This window comes from Acartia tonsa, chromosome 14 (assembly GCF_053477335.1).
Source record: "Acartia tonsa isolate MP-2025a chromosome 14, ASM5347733v1, whole genome shotgun sequence".
In the NCBI taxonomy this organism is placed as follows: Eukaryota; Metazoa; Arthropoda; class Copepoda; order Calanoida; family Acartiidae; genus Acartia; species Acartia tonsa.
Window position 1 is genome coordinate 32,794,146 of NC_137273.1, and position 27,217 is coordinate 32,821,362.

General features: G+C 36.2%; 1 protein-coding gene across 1 annotated transcript in view; it reads left to right on the forward strand.

Moving 5' to 3' along the window:
• The first annotated feature begins 838 nt into the window (after positions 1-838).
• Positions 839-27,217, forward strand: part of LOC145306488 (uncharacterized) — a 49,050-nt gene continuing 22,671 nt past the window's right edge. The window contains exons 1-5 of the mRNA XM_080148618.1: positions 839-902; positions 14,251-14,351; positions 14,660-14,785; positions 15,231-15,363; positions 20,130-20,210. Of these exons, the coding sequence (XP_080004744.1) occupies positions 14,252-14,351; positions 14,660-14,785; positions 15,231-15,363; positions 20,130-20,210 (440 nt within the window). The 5' untranslated portion in view covers positions 839-902; position 14,251. The remainder of the gene's footprint in view (positions 903-14,250; positions 14,352-14,659; positions 14,786-15,230; positions 15,364-20,129; positions 20,211-27,217) is intronic.

Consider the following 27,217-nt stretch of genomic DNA (forward strand, 5'->3'; position numbering starts at 1 on the left):
ACCTATAAATAAATACAAGAATAGATAGATAATACAAGTTAGGGTAAGAGTAATTATACCTATAAATAAATACAAGAATAGATAGATAATACAAGTTAGGGTAAGGATAATTATACCTATAAATAAATACAAGAATAGATAGATAATACAAGTTAGGGTAAGGGTAATTATACCTATAAATAAATACAACAATAGATAGATAATACAAGTTAGGGTAAGGGTAATTATACCTATAAATAAATACAACAATAGATAGATAATACAAGTGGATAATTTCGCTAAAGAGGTATAGTTGTAAAAATATTTTGGTTAAAGTAAAATGAAATATTTTATCTATGATACAAAGTAGAATTATGCCTGTCCGTTATACCATTTAACCGATAGGATTCTACTCTTCAGGGAATATACCTACTAGTCCTGTGGTGGTTTTAGGCTATTTTCTTGGGGGGTGGGACACCCACAACCCCCCCAACATCTTTTTTAGGCAGTTATTTTAAAATAAATGGCAGCACCAGAAATACTATTTTTTTTAAATTACCTCCTGGGGCAAAGCCCCTAGAGGCTAGGGGCGAAGCCGCTAGTTTAATAAATAGTTTAATAATAGATAAATAAACCAATATTTCAAAATTGATTGATAGATAGACAAAAAGATAAATAAAAAGATAGATAAATACATATATAGATTAGTACTTAAATGGATAATTTGAGAGATAGATGTTTGGCATAAAAGAGAAATAATAATAATTGTAAAATTCTCCAGGGAAATCATAAGATAAGACAATGAACGATAAATACATGCACACCCCTAATTACGTTATGTAAACAGTTTATTCTTTTCAGATTTCTAAAAGATGTGAAAATGGAGATGGTTTATAAGTACTCGTCGAGCTTTCAAAATTAAGGTAAGGCCTTTTTTAAAAGAATCCTATAATACAAAGTAGAAAGTTAAAAGATAAAATTATGAAAATTGCTAGCACGGACGAATTGTACTTTTCTGTAAAGCTTTATAATATGCTGGAATAGTTTAAAGCTATTCCTGACTTCACCAACCCTTCTTTAGAATCTTGAACCGAAACAGATAGTCTATAAAAATGGATTACGGTTTTTTTTGTTTGAAATGAACGTCTTTACCTTTTTCGATTTACTCATATAACAACTTTACTACATGAAAAAAGTAAAATCTTTTTTAAAAAAATAACTAAACATTCCCTTTTTTTGACATTCTTACAACTATATGAGTCCTTTATGATCTAAATTGATAAGACAATGAAGTTGAACGAATAATTGATAGATACCCTCAAATTACGATGGATAAAATTACCCCTTCTGTTGATTAAGATTCTTGGTTGAAAGTTTGGTTAAAATTAAGTCAATACAAGTTAAGTCCCAAAAGTTTTTAAGCTAACGAATGTTTTTATAATTATTGAAATATCCCCTTACAGAAAAGCCTTGCTTTACAATAAATCAACAATATTTATTCAAATCTACATTATTTTATTTTTTATTGTTAGGAAATACAAAAGGAAACTAGCAATAAATCGCAGGGAGGGAGGAGGCATTGGATGGTAAAAACACTTTTATAACCACACATCTATTTATTTTTATTGGTTAAACTTGTGTGCAAACTTTTCAATCAATGAATTTAATTCTTAGATCTAATAATGTTGTTTATCATTATTGGGGATGTACATTAATTTATCTTCAATTGTCTAATCTCTTAAGATCCCTGAGTGAATCCTGTAGAACCTGGAAACAATTTGTTGACAAACAATTTCAATGTTTATTCCGAATTAATAACATTCAATGGAAATATTTATTAGTTGCTGGTTATTGACTAGCTTGTACATTGGCATTATAGGCATTGTAGCTGGAATACTATTCATACATAAAAGAAACAGGTCGGTTGTTTGTCTATAGCTCGAATGTCGACCATCCACTTCCAATTTAGTTTCCAGATGTAAAAAGATGAGTGATTTTTTTGAGGGGAAGATTTTTGAGGGCGAGGGTAAAGAAAACCTTCTCCAAAATAATTTTAAACCTACCTCGGGCAGTTAAGGAAAACTACATCGTTCTTGTCTCAGATATCTTATTTTACAGGCACAGAGACAGACAGACATCATTTTACGTTAATATAAAGTATAATAACAACAAAAGAGTAAAGAAGGAAAGTAATAAAATGTAAAGAATTATGAACTCAATGCGAACTATAATTTATAATATATATGTGGTATTCGGCAACCGTGAGCCATGCCTATGGTACCCCTGATCTAGGGTTCGGTGGAGGGTCAATGGCCCTCCCCCGAGTCCTGGGGAAGGGGTCTAGCGACCCCCTCCCTATGCTTAAAATTAATGATTGAATCTGTCATGTTTATTATGGTTAACTGTATTCTTAATTCTCCCCCACCCTTTTCAGGGATGGGGGATCATTATTGCCCAAACTGACCATTGTATATGTATTATGATGCTTTTATATTATGATTATTTATTCCTATCCATGTAATTATTGTTTGTTGTATATAGCTTTAGTATCCTTTAAACCTTCAATAAAGTGACAACTGAAATAGATGTTGATCATTATCTAGTGAATGCTAGAGAAGCGTAGCTTCTCTATAGTAAGGTGTCCACGTCTGTCACACTGCCGTAATCTAATTGAACTCCGGTGTCTGCCATTTATCCTCGGCGGATACCACAACTTTTGGTGTCAGCTGTGTGAGATTACGGCGAACCACAAGTGTAGAGCAGACGCGCATCTGAGGCTAAGGTACTCCCAGCAGTGAAACTGGCAAAACTGACGCAAGCAACCTGAATTACCCACCCTGGACAGCAAAGTTTAACTCTGCATCCGGCAGTTGTGGAAGCGAGACAGCGAAATTTGACGAATAACCGCGAGCAGCGCCGATATCTAACGGAGAATTGAGCGCTCAAAGGGCTGAAACAGGCCTGCGGACCGGCTGAAACAAGCCAAATAAGTGTAAACGGCTGAAAATAGGCCAACTTTACTGCAAGAAATAGCAGGATCCGAACCAGTGGCGCTAGCAGGACGGGACATTCCCTGCCGCCATCAGCCGGATTTGGATCAGCGGCGCTAGCAGGACGGGACATTCCCTGCCGCCGATAGGCTGAAACATGCCACATAGCTGCAAGCTGCGAGCCAACATACGAGTGTAGTGCACCAGAACAGAGAAAAACTACGTCAACTCCAAGTATCCTGAGAGGCTACAACGCAGCCACCCATCTAGAAAAACAGATATTATGTCACATTGCAGGGATTACCACCCTGGTGTGATGGCTAAACAATAGATTTATGAGCAAAGCTTGGCAAACAAATTGTTGTGTTGTGATAAATCTAAGAATAGAACAGGCTTGGATTTATTGTGTATTGTGATAACAGCTAAAAATAGAACAGGGTTGGTAAACAAATCTGTTATGCAATTGTGATAAGGACAAAAATAGAAGCTAGATGTAATATAATAAAGACCCTGATATACAATCAAATCACCTCAAGCCCACAGCACAACAACAATACACCCCTTATTCCAAGGGAAAGGGAGGAGCCCCTCTCCATTGAAGGCAAATACAATCAGGGTGATATAATAGATAAGCCTAGGATTAAGAAGAAAAGGCACTATTACACCAGCACACAGTTACCTCCCTCCCTCACAGGGGGAACGGACGGAGTTACCACCGTCCCCTCACGCGCTTCCCCCTTCCTACCCACACTAGACTAAGTCCGTCTGTAGTGTGGGGCTAGCGACCGGGCACACAGAGCGCCATTCACGGGTAGCGCAACAGAGTGCGGAAAATATCATAAATTCAACGGACGAAGCGGACCAATGAGAGAGCGAGTTGAGGGGTGAGAGCGCGTTTTCCCCGTGTGCGCGGATTTGACGGTGCGTACGCGCGTTGCAAGGACAGGAGATTTCACGCACACACACACACACACACACACACACCGGAGCGGAGCTACTCCATAGCATTTAACAGGGGTATTTTTAGCAAATAAAGAATTACAAGCTTCTCTCCTTCTAGCTCTAGTGTGATAAAGGAAAACCCAATCAGTTCCTGACAGCAGTTCAGACCCTCAACATCTATCTACCCCTACCAGCCTACCCTACAACCTAAGCACCTAACTAGTGATAAGTACAGCTAAGTTATATCTTTGCAACTAAACTACCAACCTAGTGATACAAACAGTGTTGGCTGTTAGGCTAGAAAGCCTCAAGTGACAAACCATTCATCTTAGTACTGTATAACTTTGTGCCCCGCCGTTGAACCGTTGACCCAATGGACCAGCCGCAAGCCCCAGGAGGTGACCAAGCCCCAGGATGGCTCCAGGATGACCCTCAGCCGGCCCCAGCCGAGTACCGCAAGCTGATGCTGAGCAATCTGCCGGAGTATAGAGGGCCGCCCAAGCAATCCTGGTCGTCACATATCCGCAGACTCGAGATGTCATGGGCGGCTTACCGCGTGCCACCTCATGATTCCCTCAACCGCCGCAACGCCCTCCTACTGTCACTGGTAGGGCAAGCGGCGGAAATGGCGTCCCATCTGTTTGGCGAGGCAGGCCAAGCCTTGACCTACGAGCAGGTCAAGGCCGAGTGTGAAATGTTATTTCGTCCTGCTTTTGAATCCCAAACGCTTAAACAAGCGTTTAGGGATTACAAGCAACACTCGACAGAACCGATACAGGCGTACATATCCACTAAATGTGCCCTGTATCGGGACGCCTATAGCCATGAGGATCTTGAGTTGTTGGTGGACGAATTAAATCGTGGAATTCGTAACGCCAATGTAAAACGCATCATGATGGGACATGAAATTACGAGTGTACCTGAGTACACTCGTAAGGCCATGTTTACCGTCACCATGATCACAAAGCAACTGAAGGAAGGTGTGTGCCTAGTGGACTCTACCGACGGGCTGACTGGATCCGCCAGCATCCAGTTGCCCCAGTATGATGATTCGGAGCCAATGGAGATTGGCGCCTTGGCTCCGGGTCTCCACCAGATGGGGAAGGTCGCTCCAGATGACAAGGTTCCAGGACGCTGCTTCCGCTGCCAGGGGAGAGGCCACCGAGCTCGAGACTGCCCAACGCCTGTGGAAGTTAGCCTAGAGGAAGCCCAGCAGAGTGGCCCACATGGAAGGGAGCGCGCCCCCAGCACCACCGCAGCAAGCAGCCGCTCCCAAAGCTGTGGACCGAGCCGATGGGATGCCGCAGTTTGGGACTGTCCCGGCTAGGATCAACGTACTGGGCGGCGCAGCTGAACCCAACCGGGTTGGCCTAGGCTTCAGCCTCAACCATCTGGGGCCAGAGCTGATACAACCCAACAACATCGCCGAGCCAGAGATTCTGAGGCCCCAGCCTTTTAGCCTCAACATGATGGAACCTGCCCGACTGAGCCTACCCAGCAAGAGTGGAGGGGCACTGCCCAGCGTCCCTGAGACGGTGTACGGGGAGGCCCTGGCAGCCGCCGAACGAGAGAGGCAGGAGGTGCTAGCCAGCGCCTCTGCATCGATGTATGGGACGCCACCCGGCGTCGCCACCTGGGATGATGGGGGGGTGCTATCCAGCGCCTCCCACCTGGTGCCTGGGGCGACAACCGTCGCCGCCACCAAGATACCTGGATCCTGGAACGAGCCAGCCCCCAACCTGATGCCTGGGGCGACACCCGTCGCCGCCACCGAGATACCTGGATCCTGGAACGAGCCAGCCTCCAACCTGATGTCTGGGGCGACAACCGTCGCCGCCACCGAGAGACCTGAGTCCTGGAACGAGCCAGCAGTCCCAGAGGAAGGGGTGACACCCGTCACCCCCAGCCAGCCAGCGCCACCAGCTTGCAGGGAGAGCCCAGCTACATGCCATCCAGAGCCCCCTGCCAGCCAAGGGAACCTAGCTGCTCAACATCAGGATAAGTTGAATTTGTTAAATGTGTTGTATCCAAGCTATTGTAAAACCCCAGCCTTGCCTGTGCCCCCTGCACCAGAGGCTGGGGAGATTGAAATTTGGGAAAATAAGGACTTGCCTGTGCCCCATGCACCTGAGTTCCTAGGGCAGGGGAGGGAAGTGAGTAAGGGCGAGCCTGTGCCACATGCACTCCAGCCCCATGCCACTGGGCATGCTTTGGACAAGGGAAGGGAGCACTTGGGGCTAGGGGAGCCGACACCCAGGCAAGTGCCAGTCGCTTGCCAGTCTGTCATTGGGGAGGGTATCGGGGTGCCCCGGCCGCATAAAGATAACGCTCAATGGAAACTTGTATCTAGCCAGGAGCAGCCCAGCCGTGTCCAGCCCCAAGAAGCAGCCGTGACCAGAGCTGAAGATCCCCAGCCGCGTGTATGAGGTAGATGGTTGCCTGGAAGCCTCTCCCATTGGTGGATGGTCCTGTGGGGCCTCCTGCTGGCAGCCGTGTGGCCTACAACCAGCTACGTCCTGGTGGGATGGGACTGTGCCAACCCCACCCATGTCACATCCTACAATAAAGAAAAGATGTGTAACACGGAGCCCCTACACCAGGAGGTGCCCCTGGGCCATGAAGTGCACGTCCTGCAGCAAGTCAAGGTGAGGGAAACCACCGGGTACAGTTGTCAGCTCACCGTGTCCCAGTGGACATTCAGGTGTGGGGTATGGGGTCACCTCAAGGTGACCTCGGTCCCCACCCTCATGAGGCCAACCAAGATAGACCCAGAAGCGTGCCGAGACCTGGCCAGGAACCGAGTCTACACGCTGCCAGGCAAGACCCAGCCACTGACATTCCAGCTGAACCATCCCCTGTTCTTCACCATCGACATGGTGGGCGCCCTCGTCAACAGCCCTGAGGGGGTGGGTTGTGAAGGGGAGGACGTCCACCTCGAGGGCCAGCTATACCGCAACGAATTAGTGCTCCAGGAACGACGGCTGCTGGTCAAGGAAGAGACCTATGTGGTGGAGGATGGACGGGTGGAGTCCCAGTCTGACCACCTGACCCTAGAGTGTCCCCATTCTGAGCTGTCCTGCATCACTGGGGAAGCAACCTACGTGTGGGACCACCTGGGGAGAGATTGCCCCTTGAGGCTGATCCGCAGCCTCCAGCCCAGCCTGGTGATGGATGCATATCTGGTTGACCATCAGGCCCAGTTTTTCATCAACATGACCAACCCCACCTCGATTGTGAACTGCGACTTCGAGGCCCATGCCACCAACCATCCAGCGTTGTTCGTGGCAGCTGACCCAGCCGCGGCTGCGCTGCCCAGAGTGTCGGCCAGGGATGTTGACGTTCCCCTTCAAGCCCAAATACATGCAGGTTATATTGGGTTTACCCTGGAAACGCGCATGAAAAGCACCACAGCAGAAGAAGTATCGGCCAACTGCTGGAAGCTCCAGCAACTAGACCCGGCCCACCCGGTGCGTGTCCAGGGGAGCACGTTCTCGGTACTGAGGGGAGACATCCTGCTGCAGCTGACCTGCCAACGCCATAAATACGTTGTCCGCGAACACAAGGAGTGTTGGGACAAAGTGCCAGTAGAGCCCACAGGTTTTGTAGATGCTGTGACACGGGTATATAGTGAACACGCCACCAAGATTCCCTGCTCCTCCACCTACCCCCTGACTGTGCACGCGGAGGAAGGCTGGATAGAGTTAACCCCCGCTCCTAAGAAAAGGCCACCCCCGCTGGATACGCCTAAGCAATTGTTGACAGAGCCCTTAGATGACTTCAGTTCAGGGGGCTTGTATTCGCAGGCTGAGTTGAACGACTGGCAACAACTGCTGGCGTTCCCAGCATACAAGAGTGCCATGCTGACCGGCCTATCCTATGGCTCCTGCGTTCAGCAAGGCAGCTGTTCGGCCACAGGAGACCATGGGATAGTGTCCTACAACATTGACCGACTGGCGGAGGAAGGAGAGGCAGCCCTGGATGTCTGGGCTGGATTTAGACAAGCCATCCACGAGTGGGGAGATGGCGCAGCCATACTGTGCTTGCTGTTGTTGATCCTCAAACTGCTGGGGGACCTAACCATCATTTCCCTGGCAGCAGCACAGGGAGGAGTCCGGGCAGCCCTGAATGCGATATCACAAGTGTTCCTGTACCATCCAGCTTTGTATAGGAAAGCGCTGGCTAGGGCCAGGCTCAACCATGCCAAGTCCCGGGACTTTTCAGTGGACTGGGATGCCATTCCCATCGGCAGGGAAGCAGCCGAGGAAATGGTGTCTATGAAATCAACTGACAGCGGGCATGACCGCCCAGGTAGGCCAGGACCGCCCTCTGGCAGACCCCGCGGCCCCTCAGGAGGACAGGCCGCTGCTCAGACGATCAACCTGGCAGCCAGCGCCCCAGCCGCTGCCAACAACAACCAGCAGGCCCCACTGCTGACCGTTCCAGCAACAACTGTGCCACCAGCAAACCTGATACCTGCCGGCGCTGACCAACGTGTCCAACCCAAGCCAGCCTCTGCCTTCTATCCCACATTGGGAGCCCATCAACCCTAAGAAGACACTCACCACTAGGATTCCATTGAATCATTATCGTTTGTATATATATCTTAGCCCTAAGGAGCGGACCGAAGGCCTCAACCACTGTCCGAAGTCTGGTAGGGAAATCATCTCCCAGCCTTCCGAGGGGAGAGTTGTGGTATTCGGCAACCGTGAGCCATGCCTATGGTACCCCTGATCTAGGGTTCGGTGGAGGGTCAATGGCCCTCCCCCGAGTCCTGGGGAAGGGGTCTAGCGACCCCCTCCCTATGCTTAAAATTAATGATTGAATCTGTCATGTTTATTATGGTTAACTGTATTCTTAATTCTCCCCCACCCTTTTCAGGGATGGGGGATCATTATTGCCCAAACTGACCATTGTATATGTATTATGATGCTTTTATATTATGATTATTTATTCCTATCCATGTAATTATTGTTTGTTGTATATAGCTTTAGTATCCTTTAAACCTTCAATAAAGTGACAACTGAAATAGATGTTGATCATTATCTAGTGAATGCTAGAGAAGCGTAGCTTCTCTATAGTAAGGTGTCCACGTCTGTCACACTGCCGTAATCTAATTGAACTCCGGTGTCTGCCATTTATCCTCGGCGGATACCACATATACAATAGTTAAAGGGATATAGGGATAGGTTTATGGTATATTTTATTTACAAGAAGCACAGGAATAACTAGCACTTAAACTTTACAAGATATATTTCAAAGAAATCTCAATTGCATTACACACCTACAGACCAACTTTGTACACCATGTACGCTACTAGTTAAGGCTCAAGATCCAGCTTACCTCCGAACCTACGTAGTTCTGCTTTTCAGGGAATATACCAAATGTCCATAACATGTTTAGCACTTAAAAATTGACCCTTTAAACAAATTGACCCCCCCTCCCCCCCCTTCAAAAGGAATGATTAGCCAACAAAAAACAAATAATAGGAATTCAAAAGTTACAAAATGTATTGTAAAATATAATGCCTATACATATATGTAGTTATACTTAGTAATGGAAACAATATTTCATGCCAAAGTGCTTATGAGGGAAAGAAAGAGAGAATGGACGGGGGTGATAGATTGAGAGGGAAAGAAAGAGGATGAGAGAGAAAAAGAGAAAGAAAATGTAAGAAAAGAGTTTTTATGAAACACCAAAGCAGAAAATTATAAAGATAGTAGGAGGGAAAGGGAGGTTATATAGTCTCCCCCCCCAAGCCCTAATAAAGTCTTTTAGGAGCCCCTCCAAAATATAATCTATTTAAGCTGTGTTTAATTTTTCGGATAATCCCACCTATTTTTCCAAATAAATTGAAAACAAACAAATAAAAAAAAAATTTTAAAATTGGAATGGATTAGACAATGGACGATTAATGGATGTACATTCCCAATGATAATAAACCAAATTACCACATATAGACACCACTAGTTTGAACCAATCAATCATGATCCAATAAAAGTGAAACAGCGTAAAGTGCCTCCAAAAACGACGACATACAATACGCAGTACTAATGATAGGCCAGTATATAGATTGTAATTAACCATTGGTAAAATTTTACTGGCCTCTCATTGGTCAATTGCATTGTATGACGTCATTTTTTGGCGGCACTTGACACTATTTCAATAAAAGTACCTAAATTTTTTTAGCTAACTAATAAAAAAAAATTAAGTATAATTATAATTTACAGTCCAACGTCCCCTCCATCCCCAGAAAATGATATTTAAATTGAAAGATAAAGTAAAAATTGTAAAAAAAACAACGAGAAAAGATACACAGATTTTTATTTTAAGCAAAATAACAAAAAATATTTTAGTTGTTTATCTGAAGAAATTATGACAAAAACTTTGGAAATTAATTATTTAAAATATATCAAATATCAAGTTTTTAGATGCGTGGCATCTCTATAAATATTCCCTAATTCTTCATTTCATGATCTATCTTTAACCCTTAACGGTCAGGGGGGGGGGGCGGTCAACGCCCCCCCCCCTCTCGATAATGGTGTGGCAAGGGGCCCGACTGTTTAGGGTTAAGATAAGATTTAGTAAATATTTTAAAGCTTCAAGACGTTGTGAATTATTGTCTGTAATACGATGCTATATATGATTTTTCACTAAGGCTGACAACCATTTCCAATCCGGCAGATATAAATCTGTTTTGAAGCCATGCTTGAAAATAATTGGTTTCTGGCCTACCTAGTAACATTTACATGCCTGTTTGCAAAATAACGATACAGAAGTTTTTCCCATTTATTTATCAGAAATCTATAATTGATAGCCTTCTCATAATTACCAAGTTTCATGGAAAAACAAGGATGACAACATCCATGAAAGCGAAGCTCTGAAATCGACCATTGAAACATTTGTAATATGTCAAAACTTAATAAACAGAATGTTAATGTAAAAGCATAATAAAATTCTATATTAAGTTGTTGTAAAATTACAGGATTCCGAACAAGGACTTACTTACATTTTAGAACTTGATTTTAGAGATGCCTCGCTCAATATATTGTATCTTGGTGCCGTAGGAATCATTTTTTACAAGAAACAGATTAATAGGATAATTATATCAAAAAATTGCATACAGGAATCAACATCCAAAGTTTAACATCTATACACAATTCTAACTTAATTAGATTAATGAAAGGAGCTAACTCACTGTGGGCTAGAATTGAATCAAGACAAAAGTAAGTGCCGAGCCCTGGGACCTATGTATGGTGAAAATTGACATAAAACCATGATGATTCCAGGTAAAACCAAAATATTTCAGCGGGGGCTTTTTGAGAAAATTAGATTTAAAAATTTCAAGTTCAATTTTTACCCCCTAGGAGTTGCCGCAAAATAATGACAAGAAAAGCAACTATTATCTATTTTAAATAATGAACAACAAAGTCCTTCTTAAAAGTTAAAACCTCTATATATATGATTTATTTTAGGCTGAATTTTCGTGACCTTTGCAAAGCAAGTGATAAAAATGGCCATTTATTAACTCCCTTCAGGAGTGGTTTTATGAAGAACTTTATAAAAGCAAAGTTGTTCAAAATTTAAAATAAATAATATTTGCTTTTCTTGTCATGATTATGCGGCAACTCCTAGGTGGTGAAAATTGAACTTGAAATTTTCAAATCTAATTTTCTCAAAAGGCCCCCGCTGAAATATTTTGGTTTTACCTGGAATCATCATGGTTTTATGTCTATTTTCACCATACATAGGTCCCAGGGCTCGGCACTTACTTTTGTCTTGATTCAATTCTAGCCCACAGTGAACTGTAACGGACGGACATAGAGACCTTAATTAAATACAAGCTTAGCTATAAAAAAAACTTTTTAAATTCAACAAGTACACAGCATCCAAAGTAAACAACGTTGTTAATGTACAAAAAAAGCGAAGAGAACAATACGACGTTGATGCAAAAAAAATTTTGGGCAGCATAATAAAAACATGGAAGTTACGCTTGATTGAGTTTATTTCATGCTGAAAATAACCTTAAATGTTAAATTCATATTTAATGTAGGTTTGACTTTTGTAAAGTATTTGATTGAACTAATTTATGATTTTTTTTACACAAACTAAAAAATTAAGTTTTATTTTTACCCGCGAATGCCTATTACCGTACACATTATATTGTAGACGGATATCCTCTTACTTAATGTAATACTATTGGCAAATGGGTATCTGTACTAAATATATGTTAAGCTAGCGAGAATACATTCGAGTATATACACTATAGAGGAAACATAGAGCATTCTTAATTTATTTCATTTTATCGCATCGTATTATAGACAGCTTTCTGCGGATAGTAAAATAAAATCATAATCATTGCCATGGCCTTATGTCCCTCGACGCCAACAAAACTTGGATTAGCTTTATGATTTTTCATTCTATTTTCCGCGGAAAGCTGTCTATAATACAATGAGATAAATAACTGTTATAACATAAATTGATTGAATTAAATATAAACAGATGAACATCATATACGAGCAAAGAACGTTTCATTGATTAGTTAAGACTTTACGAGGTCTAATTTCTCACTACTCTAATATGTATTGGAAACCATTTTAAACAGAATTGTTATACATAACAATAGCATACTGAACCAGCCTATATTCTATAGTTCTAATTTGCTACTTAAAATCTCTGGAACCGACACTAATGTGTATTGGAAAATAGCTTAGACACAAAATCCGCAATCCAATCCACTCCCCCTATAGTTTTATTTTCCATTGTGCAACCCCCTCCTGTCAACAAACTCCTTCCCCTGTTTCTTATATATTTCACTATTTAGAGGGTTTTTAAACCATAGTTTCTTGTGTTTTTTTTTATTAGCGAAGCTACTCTATTATTATTTGGTCTGTCCGTCTATTATGTAGGAAAAATGCATTTAACTCGGTGATTCAAAGTTTTATTTTGATAATATTCTAATGATAAATTCACATTTACTCTATAACTCACTTGGTCAGTCGGACTGTTTTTAATTTTTTCGGAGGACATTAATTTTCTGCAGAGAAAATGTGTTTTCCTAGCTCCTTACCTTTTATGCTCTACTACTTACAGATTGTATTATCCTTGTTTTTTAGTATAGTAGCTTGTCTATTAATAATCTTTTCTCTCATTTTATCTTTAGCGTATTTTGGATAAAAGAGAAAAAGAAGACATAAGTATTACTTTTATTTAAAAATTGTCCTAGAGCTAAGATAAAATTTTTAAAAGTAAACAATAGACAAGATTAAATATATATCATTATATAAAAGTAACAGGTTCTATGTCTGTCTGTCTGTCTATACCAAAGAATCTCGCTAACCACTGAACCGATATGGTTCTCAATTAAAGTGTACCATAAACCTCCCAAGAGAAATCGCCCCTTAAAAAATAATAACCCCTAAACATTTTTTATTTTACGTTTTCTTTTTGATACCGAATTATTTTGGGGTAATGGGGTGGGCGACTTCCTTCCTACCCCCAAATCCCTCAAGGGCCAATAGAAGCTATTATAAATCTATCAATCTATCCAAAATATAATCTGTAAAAGTAAACACTCTACAAGAAAAAAAGCTTATTTACTTTCCATTATCGAGACAAACCCTTCAACCAACTTTCTTAACATTAATGTTTTTTTTTAACAAAATAACTAAGTTCACAAGTAGCACCTTAAAACAAACATTTGATTTTTGTAATTTTTATCCAATTTGTAATAAGGTGCTTTCCCCAGAAGTGCCAAGCGTGCACAGTAATTCTACCACTCTTACTTTTTAAATTAAATTGAAAATAAGAGGGGGGGGGAGTAGTTTATACTCTTATGCCTAACTCCTGCGGGGTTTTTCTGTACCCTATGTAACCTAACCAAACTTAGCCTAAGCTCATTATTAAACTGTTAATCTATATATGTATATTAAACGAACAAAAATATGGATATTAACATAAAATATCTTCGCAGTTGTATAGTATATTACAAATTTGGCAAATCATTAACCCCTGTCTTTATATTGACTTTTATTTGATAGATTTTTGGCTTCTTATAAATATAAAAATTATAAATATTTTCGGTGAATCTATATATCTAGCTATCTATCCACATTTTTTTCTATTTATTTATTCACCTACTACTTTACACATCCATTGATTTTTTTCTAAAATAATTATCAATATATCCATCCGTAAATTTATTCAACTATCCATCTATCTGGTAAAGTATTACTCTCTCTATCTATCTATTATCTTGAATTAATCTATCCCTCTAATCCATACTTATATTCATGAATCCATCTATCTCTAAATCCACTTATCTATTTGTTTATATATTTAGGATGGATAGTCCAGAGCTCAGGTTCTCACCTGCCAGAGTGGTGCCTACAGACCTGGAGCCAGAGAGCCCCTCCAGGAATGAGGATCACCTGTCCAGAAATGGTAAGCTTTTGCCTGATATGGGTATATATTATTTTACCTCCAATCATTATTTTTTAATTGCATAAAATCTTTTATGTTGTACTTCAATCTTAAATTTTGAACCCGTTTTATCCAATTATGTAAAGGAATATGAAATGACCGATAAATGTATGAACATATCCAATGATGATAAACAAAATACACCTTCTGTAGATTATAATTATTGATTTGAAGGATAAGAAAACGATATTACAAACTTTGGGGACTAGTGTAATAAACAACTTAAGGTCCTCCTCTCTTCCTGGCAGGAAATATATTCCGAATTTTAGAGTTATCCCCCCGCACATCAGAGTTGGCCCCCCGCGCTCCCGAGCACTCTCCCGACTCTCCCACAAGTATTCTGGACGAGTCAGGGGGTGGTGATGGTTCACACCCAAGAAGATATCCAAATTTAGGTGAGAATATCATAAATTGACCAAAAACTATTTTTTACAGTAAAAAAAAGTACCTATTTTATGTTAAGAATATTTAAGATAACTTTAAATGTTAGGTTGATTTTGAATATCTATTACATTCTAATTGGCATTTCAGTAGAAGCAGCTTGAAGTGCCTAATAAAAAATGACATCTTACAATTTAAATGACCAATGATAGGCCAGTATATACTTTACCATTGGACAATGGAAATATATACTGGTCTATCATTGATCATTTGAATAGTATGACGTCATTTTTATAAGGCACTTCAAGTTGGTTCTTTTCAGTAAATTTTATGAATATTTGTCCAAATACATTCTTTTATCTTAATAGTTATGCATATATTCATATCATAAAGACATCTGGTGCTTTTGTATAAACGGATGTTAGAATATGTTTGATAAAAAATTTGAATTTTTTTTAGATGAGGCATGTCGGAGATATAGCCTTGTATCTGAGGACGAGGAGCACAGTGTGGTGGGCGGTCAAATTGGTGGGGGACAACTCCGCTATAGCCCACCCCCGCCTTATAATAATGAGTTCACAAATTATCCCAGGCACTTTTGTACATAAAATAAATATAGATAGATAGATGAGGGGGGAAAATCAAATTTACAGACTGATATAAAATAATGTTGGATCTGGAATAATACAGGCTATTAGACAGTGAAATAAGTTATGCTATTCATCTAGATTGTAAGCCAAGTCATCCCTACCTACTAGAAACTAGGTTTTAAAAAAATCAGCAAAATCAAATTAATTGCTTTTGAAATTGAAACATTTCTTTTATATGTATATTAAAAAGTATTTAAGCAGAATATTATAGATACTGCATTTTTATCTTTTTATATTAGCAAAGTATTTAATAAAATTGAGTTATTTCATACTTCCATAAGACTTACTTTCTAATTACATTATAAGTGTTGCTAATAGTCCCCAAAAGGGTGAGAGGTAAGTTGTGCTTAACCCTCCCCCCCTCCCCCCCCAAAAAAAAGAGAAAAAAAAATTGGGTGGTTCAATATAGAAATATGCAAATTACCCAAAGTAAGATATTCCCATTTGGCCAAATTAGGCATATTAAAATAATTGTTTCAATCTTCTCAGTAATTTATATTTTACTACAAAACCTGTGCATTCAAATAGTTTAGATAACAGATCTATAGTATAGATGTATATACAGACAACTACCTCCCTTTCTTTTCAAAGACCTCTTTCTTCTACTTCTAAATTATTTTCTGCTACTTGGCTGTGTAATATAAGCAACACATTGGTTAATATTCAATGAACCAATAGAAAGGTTGCACAAGGCAGTTGCGATGGGGAGATACAGTTATTTAACCCTTTCTCCCTATAGTTTTTTACTCTAATGTTTATATTATTTTCAAACAATGTGAAAATTTTATCTTTTATTTGATATCTTTGACAAAATGTCATAAATTTTCATACTTTTTGGGCAATTCTTATTGATTCTTATTTTCTGACATTCCTTTGTGATGTATTATTTACCACATTAGTCCAAAATAAAATTCATCTAAAGACCTAACAACTATCATTTTTACATAAAAAAATCAAAGACTATTATAACCATTTAAAACTATGCTGTTTGGCTTTAACTACTACATTCCCAAATTCTACAAAATCTTTACAACTATTTTTACTTCTTTTATATGCCATAAAACTGTCTGTAACATTACAAAATATGCACAGAATATTATCATGATAATTCTAAAAGATTATTACAACAATTTGTTTTATTAGTGGCAAAGCTACTCCATATTTACTAGAAGTCATGTCTATCAGTTTTCAACATAGTCCTTCACCTTTAAATATATATGTTGTTTATAGACACTGGGGCTTAATGTTGAAAGTCTTTAAATATAATTATCCTTTCTCCAGGAGAAATAGTAAAAATGTGTACTGGTTTAAGATTTTTTTTTCATTTATTTATTTTGCATTATTCCTAGCCCTCCTTTATCAATCATTTTCTCAGTTTTATTATTTATTTAATTTCCAAAACAAAAGTTTACCAAAATCTTTGTAAAAACTGTTTAATATTTTTTTATTTCTTTTACTTTGTAAGATTGTTACACTTCAGGTCAATAAAAAATGTAATTTCTACTTGGAAGTTGTATGAGAGCCTTCATATATTATTTCCAGTTGAGTATTTAAATGTACTTCTGTAAACTTGGTTTGAGTGTGAGCTTATGATTTTGTGCTCAAAGCTACAAGAATTGGCACTGACAGATACATGAGTTTGTGATCAGAGCTATGTGAGTGTGCTCAGAGGTATACAAGTGTGTGCTCAAAGGTAAATGAGTTTATGCTTTTGGCTCCTGTGAGTTTGTGATTAGAGCTTTGTGTGAGTTTGCTCAGAGGTATGTGAGTGTGTGCTTGGAGCTACGTGAGTGTGTGATCAGAGCTATGTGAGTGAGTGCTCAAAGCTACACAGGTGGGCGCTTGTAGCTACATGAGTAAGTTCTCAAAAGAATATTTGTGTGTGCTCAGATGTATATGTTTGAAAGATCAGAGTAACTTGAGTTATTTTCTCTAAACGTTTTTTATTTCAATTCCAATTGCCCATATTTAATGTATCATATTTAAAGATGTCTTCCTATTCTAGAGTATACATAACTTTAATTAGCTCTCTTATCTAATTGATTTAAAAAGGCTAAAAAGTCAATAATAGATATAAATATCAATATCAATATTATTATTTCATTTTTTTAATTGACTGCTTTTTGTTTATACAAGATTGCACAAGTTAACATTAGTACGTTTAAATTTCCCACTGATTTATGGAAAGATATTACAAGGTTGATTATGGAATATAAAGGAAATGAAAAAGTAGAAATGTGAACATTAATTTGACAAGGGTTTGGTAACCGTAATTATTTTAGTTGATTTTTTTTTTGAATTAGCTTTCAGGTGCAGAATTATTTGATAAAATAGATAATAACTTGTTTTGTGTCTCTGATGATGATAATATATATCCATATTTGATAAAAAAATACCCAAAGTTTTAAATCAAGTTAATGAGAGAGCCTGTTTACAAATCTTTGGACCACATCAATTTTATAGTCCAATGTCCTCTCTCTTAAAGAAGCCCAAAATTTAGTGCGGCTAGCCAGCCATTAACTCAACAATAAAGATAAGAGAAAGAAAATTAAAAGGTATGATAAGAGATTTTTCTTCAGGCTAAATTGCTTTTAGACTTTATTATTAACTGTACAAGTAGAAGTCTATTTAGATCAGTCAAACAAAATCTAATTTTCTTGGCTGCTATTGAAGAAAGCCAGCTAAATTTTCCCAAGAATCATATGACAAGTATATAATCTACACATAGTTTTTTTTAATGCAATTTTTCTGTTTGGTTGTCAGTCATGCTGAGGAGGCATAAACCTTATTTTCTTTAGTTTTTTGCATATTCTCTTTCATTTTTTGTATTGACAACTGAACATTTGCGTTGTCCGTTTGCAAATTTTCTTGATTTTTAATATTTGTTACTTATGGATGTTTTCATCCTTATGCATTTCCATTTCTAACAATAAAAAATCATATCTTACAAAAATATTCCACATAATTATTTTTATATTAAAATTAAACTCATGTTTCAATGAAATATCCTCGTGTATTGTATAATAAATATATAGATATTTGTGTATATTTGATACAATAATATATATCAAGCTTGCCTCACTGAGCAACCAATGGACTGGCATGAAATATCTGAGTAAATAAATTTAATTCAGTAAACACTGGGGCAATGTTGATAAAAAATGTAGTTTTCTAAATAACTGCCCTCTCTCTCTTTCCTTCAATCTTTATATTTCTCTTTCCATCATCCTCTCCTTTTATCTCTTTTTTCCTTTGCTTTATCACTCTCTCTATCTCTCTTTTCTTAATATTTAAATTATCTTTGCTGTTATTGGATGTAATCGTCTTTGTAAAATCAAAATTTTGTATACAACTCAACTAACTCAAGTATAAAATCCTACACAACTAAATCCAATAATTCTAAATATTTCATATACTTTTGCTCAAATAGGTACAAAATGTCAAATACTTTTTTTTATAAATTATATGATAGTTTTTAAAAGCGAAGCTTTTCTATAATTAGGGTCGGTCCGTACTTCCGTCCGCCACAGATGGACAGCTTTTTTCGTTTATTTAGTTAGAATTGTCCTATCGATTTCAAACTTTGCATGGTGATCCCTTTTGTAGTTAGGTACGATTTAGAAAGCGAAGCAACTCTATAATCATTACAAGAATGTCCGTACGTCAATTTTAAATATATTGATTTTTTTACTTTTTAACAACTAATTTTTATGTGATCTAATCATCCAAATAATCTGATTTTTGGTATGTTGATTTCTTAGACAACAAAGTATAATGTTATAAGCGAAGCAACTCTATAATCAAGTCCTAAAAATGTGAGTATGTCCATAAACATTATCCTGTATCAAGCAGTTTTTCAACAAGTCTACTTACAATTCTGCTCCGACTCTTATACATTTATATTCTGATTATTCAGTTCTGACACTATATAAGTGATAATGTCCGTTTGTCCTACCGTTTCAGTGCTTCGCTTTTATGGATGTTGTCATCCTTGCTTCTTTTTAATAACCATTTTCTCTTTTTCAACTTCTTAGGGATTGAAAAGATGAATGACAATTGATTTAGAATATATACTCAATGGGTTGGATAAATAGAAAAATCAACAACTTAAAATTGATTAAAAACAGTCACAATCCCCGATATTTGGTTATATCTAAGAAAAGGTAAAAGGGTGGAAGGAACTGATATTGTTAGCAAAATAAATTCAGTTCACTTGGAAGTCAGTTCATAAATTTAAAAAGGATACTTCAAATATTATAAGATTTAAAATCATATCATTTTATTTTATTTTGTTTAGAAAGAATTAGCAGTATTTAGAGCATTTAACTTACGAAAATAAAATGTTTTGTGAAAAAAAACGTTTTTTTTTATTTAAAAAAAAAAACCTATTTAACACTTTATGATAATTGAAATGTTTTTAGCAGAATTTCAGATTACATACCATTACCAATTTTGTTCTTCTATACAATGTAGACTCTCATAGGTCCTTTAAAGCTATATTTGGGGAAGGTACCAACACCCTCCAAAGAGAAATCGCCCCTAGAAAAACATGATTCATCCCCCAAAAGTTTTTTTTACCTTTTTTTGAAAACTAAAATTGAAAATTTTTCCCAACATAAAGTGCCCCTAGAGTCTGGTAGTAAGTAATAATATATCAAAACTAATAATGCTGGAAACAAAATGTACAAAATGTGCCTGACCCCCTCAGAAAGATGTACACAACCTCTGTAACGTCAGACAAGGATAGAATTGAGCTCAGGATCCGCTGCCCTAGTATCTCATCTTTAAGGTAAGCTAATTATATTTCATGGTGCCTAATCTTTTTAAGAATTATCATTTAAAAGATTTTTATATAATGAAAAAAGTTAGTTTTGAAATGGCTAAAACATCAAGAGTTTAACATGGACCAAAGAAGGATCTGCTGGTTATTACAAAATTGCATGGCTTTATAAAATATACCCTATTGTTACAAAAATCCCCATATTTGACGGAGAAAGCTGTTTATAGACAACATAATTACTCTCAGAAAAAGTTAATGCAATTAAAGTAATTGTTATTTATCTAATGAAAAAAGAAGAAAAAATATTTTAGATTGAACATTTAATGTTTGATTTTAGTAAAGCTTTTAACAATACACAAAAAAAAAGTATTACATTATCATAAACATAAACAGTTAGATTAGTTGTAATTAATTGGTCTAAAACAACTCACTACAATACACAATTAGGCAAAGGTAGCTCCATAGAGAAAAAAATAAAAGAGAGGAATCGAAGCAACTAGAAGACGAAAATAGGCAGTGGGCCTAGAGGCCCACTCAGCGCTGTTGCCGCGCTAAAATTTATTGCTATTCCACTACTTTTCAAATGGGAGGATTAAAAATTATAAAAAAAAATATTTTTTTACTTTTTACTATTTCCATATTTAGGGCAAGAATATTAGATTCGATATTTTTGTTTTAATGTTTTGATTAAAAATTACATAGAATTTTATTTTTATTTTAAAAAAAATGTTCATGAAAGATAAATCCTTCTATTTCTAAAAAGGGGGAAATTTTTTTCATAATGAACATTCAGCTGATTCTGACCGCCCACGGCTGTTTGCTAAATATCGCTTTTCTTTTTATTCACATTATTATTTATGATTGACTTACAAAAAGCCCTGGGCGGCTTTTGATTTTCGTCTGCTTCTAAATTTAGGGATGGGGAAGTAGTATTTTACCATGAAAAAGGGGTGAGTATTTATACTCTTATCCTTTTTCCTTATGGGTAGCTCAATCAAATGGTTGGTTGTCTGAAGGATAATAGACTATATAACCATTACCAAGATTCAGTTCAAAGATAACCCAAAATATGAAATGATATAATTAGCCCATTGATACTGCACGTATGTGCCATAAGGTTTTTTTGTATAAGGTAGGTGCTCTACATTTAAGGATGATTAAAATCACACCAATAACAGTAAAAAAGGTAGTGCAAATGATTTATTTCTCTTCAGAGGGCTTTAAAGAGTTGTGTTTATATAAAATTGCTAAAAATAATTATAGCAAAGTTACAGCTAATGTATTGAGGTATTGTTTAGTTTGGTGATCGGTTAGTTTTTCGTTCATTTTATGGTCATTAGAGGCCGGAAATAGCTGCAGTTACTATACGAATATAATTATCATCATTTCAGCAGTTAACCATAAAGTTATAATTTTTGCTAAGTCTACAGTAAATGGGAACACTTTAAAGATTTGCAATTGATTTATAGTTTGGCAACCTAAAGATCACACTTTACTTTAAATAAGGTTAAGACCAAAAGAATTTAAACAGTGCAAACAAATCTTTGAATAGTTATATATCGCATCGATCGTTTTATAGACAGCTTTCCCTGTGTAGTAAAATGAAAAACTGTAATATTAAAATCAGTTTTGTATGCCCCAAGGGGCCGAAGGCCCGGTATAACACAAATGGTATTGATTTTATGATTTTAATTTTATTATTTGTAAAAAATTTGTAATACGATGTATACATGATTTTTTAGCATTGATGAGAACCGGTTCTAATCCAGAATATTACTCGGTTTCAAAGCTTTACTGGAAATAATTTTAAAACTTATTAGGTCTTACATTTTTTGTGTGTGTTATAATCTTTTAGTAACGCAGCTACTCTATTCCAGGGGTATTTTCTTGAGTTTGTTTTTGCAATACGTCCTAATATTATTAAGAATACAATCCTAATTCAAAAGACCTCAATTCATTCACTCACAGTAAACTAAAATTGTATTTTATTAAACTTTTGTTCAAATCTAAGCCATTGTGAAATTTTAACGGGTTGCCAATTGGAAGGTGGATGCGATAATCTACTTGAGATTGCCACATAAATCTTTTTGAATATACCATAAATAAACATTTTAAGTTTTTAAGACAACCTATTTGTTTCGCCACTAGCCTCTTGGTAAGGTCGTATGAGGTCCGAATAAAAGTCTAAAACCACCTTGAGACATTTAAAAGGCAACCCTAAAAACTTAAACCAATTCTATCCAGCAATTTCTGAGATCTTTGATTTAGACAATTTAAACATGTCTAATTTATATTTTAGGACTTATTGCTTCGCCCATTGCCTTTATGGGAGGGTGGGTATACCCCCACTTCTCCCCTATTTTGAAAAAAAAAATAATGGGAGAGAAATGGTTGGTCAAACGTATTGTCTAAGTAGTAGAAATATTTAGAGAGAGAGAGGACAATGGGCTGTTTATTACACAAGTCTCTGAAGTGTTATAATAACATTTATTATTCGTTGGCTTAACAACTTTAGGGAATTTTGATTAGTTGGTTGATTAAAATGAGTTATCGAACGTTTCAACCACTAGTATTAATTTACAGAAGGAGCAATTTGTATATCATCATTGGGGCTGTACATCAATTTATCGGCCATTGTCTTATCCCTTAATATACATGAGTAATATTAGCAATTTATTGTCTGAATATATATATTATATGTATAGTACCCATTTATATATACATTGCCTTTATTTCAAGAATTACAAGGATAGTGCTATATTTTTTATTTTGCTTTTACATTAAATTCTTCAAAAAACTTAGTGAGGCAAAATTATCCCCTCTAAATTTTTAGCGAGCCACACTGATTTTAGTGGGGCAAACTGATTTTAGTGAGGCAAAAGTTTTTTAAGAATTCACCTCTGAATAATACTGAAAAAAATTGGTTCAGAATATAAATAAAGGTACTAAGAAAGAGAGGTAATCAGGCTCCACCAATAAAAATATCCTGGGAGAACTCGGCAGACCTGCTATTGGGTAAAAACTGTACACATTTTGCTATAAAAGGCCTTATTTTTTATTTCTTCCCAATAAAAAAGTCGGCTATAAACGGTCGAATTTTTTAATTAAAACCCATAGATTAATTAGTTTCCATAGCTTTCAAATTTCGTTCGGACGGGTGCTACTAACAATACTCCTTAACTTTGTATAGATTCATATACATTTAAAAAATTGAAAAAAAAGTAAAAATACTATTAAACTTAGATAATAAAATACGAGTATATTCCCTTTCCTTTTTTATAAGTGCAATTTTTATTTTGAAATTAATTGTCACGAATATGATGCATTTTTTTTTATTTCGTCGGTTCATATATTTTAAGGTGTTGAAGCAATAATACCCTCTAATAAAATCAAAACCCTGTATCCGAATATTAGGCATTAACTGTTCTTAATGTTGACGAGCTCTTAAAGTACATACCACGCACAATCTATTTAATTTTTTAGAAGTATCTTCTGTAAACTAAAGGAATACAGTTTATACTCAGGTAGTTAACATATGATATACCAGTTTTAAGAAACAATTATTTGGTATCTTTTTTGATAATATTGTAGTCTTAATTTTCTCATATAAAGTAAAAATAATAATAATAAAGTAACGTGCAATATTTTTTGTAATGTTTAAAAAATATTTAAATTACAAAAAAATCTCATAAAATAGTTTTAGTTAATACTGAATAAACGATGATAAATACTTTTTTAAAACTATCTAAAAGTTCTTTATTAATCTTGACAAATTGTTTTACTATACAATATTCTTCTTGTCTCATAATTCTATTAGAATATATATTATTTTAGTTGCGATGTTACGTTATAATTCCTTTTGTCTGTCAGTACGTCAGTCTATAACGCTATAGAAGATTCCATGCACCAATGAACATCCAGTCTATTATTTACTTGGTCTGTCCGTCTGTCATTCATGATACATAAATCCTTAAAATATATCATATTTAAAAAGTTTCGTAATTTCTACTTTTATATATTTTGTAACCATTAAAAATTTTGTATTAAGATTTTGGGTTATCATAGATAAGGCTTGTATGCTTTTCTCAAAGCGTTTTATTATTCTAAAGACTGCAAACATTTTTCATGAGTTAAAAAGAAGAATGACGTCTTACAATACAAAAGACCAATGAGAGGCCAGAATACAATTTTCTATTGGTCACTTACAATAAAGTGACCTATCAATGTTTATTTATATTATATGACGCCATTTGTTATTAAGCACTATCAACTGCTTCGTTATTAATCCTTTTTTCCCTGAATAAATATATTGAAAATATAAATAATATAATTTCCCTTTCTCATATTTTGTTACTTTAGTCAATTTATAATCCTACATAAAGTATTTTAGCTAGACTTTCCCAGTAAACTTAGGTCCAGTAATTATATCAACATAACATTGTAAATATTTCATGGGAACATATCCCAATAGAGAGCAATTGAAGTTTTTTTAGGGCGGGAGGAACATTCCCACCCAAAAAAATCCTGCGTAGGGGACCAATTGCCACCCTAAATATTATTAAAAATATAATTGGTAGTTTTTAAAAACATATTGTACACATGTGCAGTCAGAACTTCTTTAAAAAGGTTGTGCAATAAAAGAGTTAGTTGTATGTATAATATATATTAAAAATATGTTGCTACAATCGATTAAAATCGTAATGTATTCTTTAAAAAAATTAAAATCAATTAACAATATATGTATATGCGTGTGTGTGTGTGTGTGTGTGTGTGTGTGTAAGGGACATTGGACGGTAAGTTTGATTGGTACCCAAAGTTTTCAAACTATGTTCTCTATTTGTTACCTCAAAACCCTTGGCTGTTTTTATTGAATTGTAATTGGTTAGTTCAAAATTTTCAACCTATATATTATAATACATAGAATTGGTAATTTTGTTTCTCGTATTCATTCGAATCCGGTGGATAGGAACCGGTTCTCATCCATACGAAAAAACTATGTCTAGCTTCGTATAATATCCAGCTTTCTACGAATATAAAAATAAAAAAATAAGATTAAAGACAGTTTTTTTAGACCGTGCCTTCGGCGCCTCGGGGCTAAAAAACTGGTTTTAATCTTATAATTGTACATTCTATATCCGCGGAAAGCTGTTTATAATACGATGCGAGAAATAACTATTATCATCATTGGGGATGTATATCAATTTATCTACCATTGTCTTATCCCTTAATATCCCTGAAGATTTTATGTGTTAGTTGCAAGAATAAAGGTACTAAGAAAGAGAGGGAATGTCTGATTGAGCCAATAGGAGAATCGCATCGGAATTTACATTGGATCTCATTGGTTGAAATAATGTACACATTTTCCTACGAAGGCATGTTTTTTTTCATTTCATACATACATAAAAGTCAGCTGTTAACAGTATATTTTCTTAGTAGAAAGCTTTGCGGAATCAGAATTAATTGCCCAAAAATTTCGTTTACAATTTGAAAGCTTGAAACAAAGTTGGATTCTTAAAAAAAAAGTTAGGCTGGCAACTCGCTGGTGAGGCAAAATTATTTTTGTGAAAAATCCTCCAAAATCGAATAAAAAAATTTACAAAAATGAAATAAAATCTTAAGAGGGTTATTAACATATGATTTTGTTTAATTTTTGTAGATTTTTAATGTGCTTTTGGATGATTTTTCACAAAAATAATTTTGCCTCACTATCGAATAGCGAGTCTATCATTTTTTAAGAATCCACATCAGCTTGAGTCGAAAGTAAACAATACTTTTGTCTGCTAGGAATGTTCTCTATTAGATTTGACGAAAAAAGGGTTCAGAATATTCTTCTACTCTTCTATTTCTATTGTTGCAAGCGTCTGAGTCAGGTACAGTGCCAAAAAATAATACCAGTATGGCTTTAAAACCGATTAATATCCACTGGATTAGATCCGGTTCCGAGCCATACTGAAAAATTATATAAAGGATCGAATTATGAAAAATTTCTACAAAAACTAAAATAAAATTTTGATAGTTTAGTTGCCACCGAAAGAGTGTTTTATGCGCAGGAAAAATCTACCCTTATTTTCGATTCATTTAAAAAAGAGGGATTAAGTGCAGTCTAGCAGTTTGAGGAAAGCAGCAAACTGAAAGAGGCAATCAACCCTTCCAAGGGTTTGAGATATGGTTTAATTTACAGTTCTGTATGATAACTTTTCAGACTTGGCAAGGTTCTATTATTTTGTTTAGTATTTATATACAGGGACATATATTTACACAGATTTTTATTCTTGTATGGAATTAAATTTTAGAAGTTTGGAGTATTTTTTTATAATAAAGTAATTTAGCTTTTATATTTAATTAGCTTATTTCTTCTATTTAGTAGCAGGATTATTAAGGGAAAAGACAATGAACAATAATTCATATACTTACCTGTACATACCCAATGATGGTTATCAAGATTTCAAAATATTCAGATTAAAAATATTGGTTGAGAGGTTTCAACACTACTAGTTTGAGTCATACAATAAGAAATTAATAAAAGTACTCAAATATACAGTCCGATGCACCCTTTCTCCCAGATTCAGTTTTAATAGTTAATAATTATATAATGCTTATCGTTTTCAAGAATGTAAATCCATCTCTTTACTGCTTTTTGGCACTGTGATTACAAAAACATACAAACACACACCAACGGTCCAACATACATCTAAAAAATGTTAGGGAAACTAAGAATTTATATATTTAGCAATGTTGGTTCTAAACCAATGATAATAAACATAAACCTACCTATACAGAAAGATAGAAAATTACGAAACTTACACGGCCGACGGACTGACAGACAAAGCAAGTTATGCACTGGAGGCTCTTTTGGGAAACAAAACCAACATCATTTATCTTAAATAGCAGCCGAGAAAATCACATTTCGCCCACAACGTTACGGACTGACGGACGGACAGACACAGTAGTAAAGAAAAGCTTCGACACAAAAAAAGTACAGGCTCCCTACAACACACAAACTCACATGCAGCCGT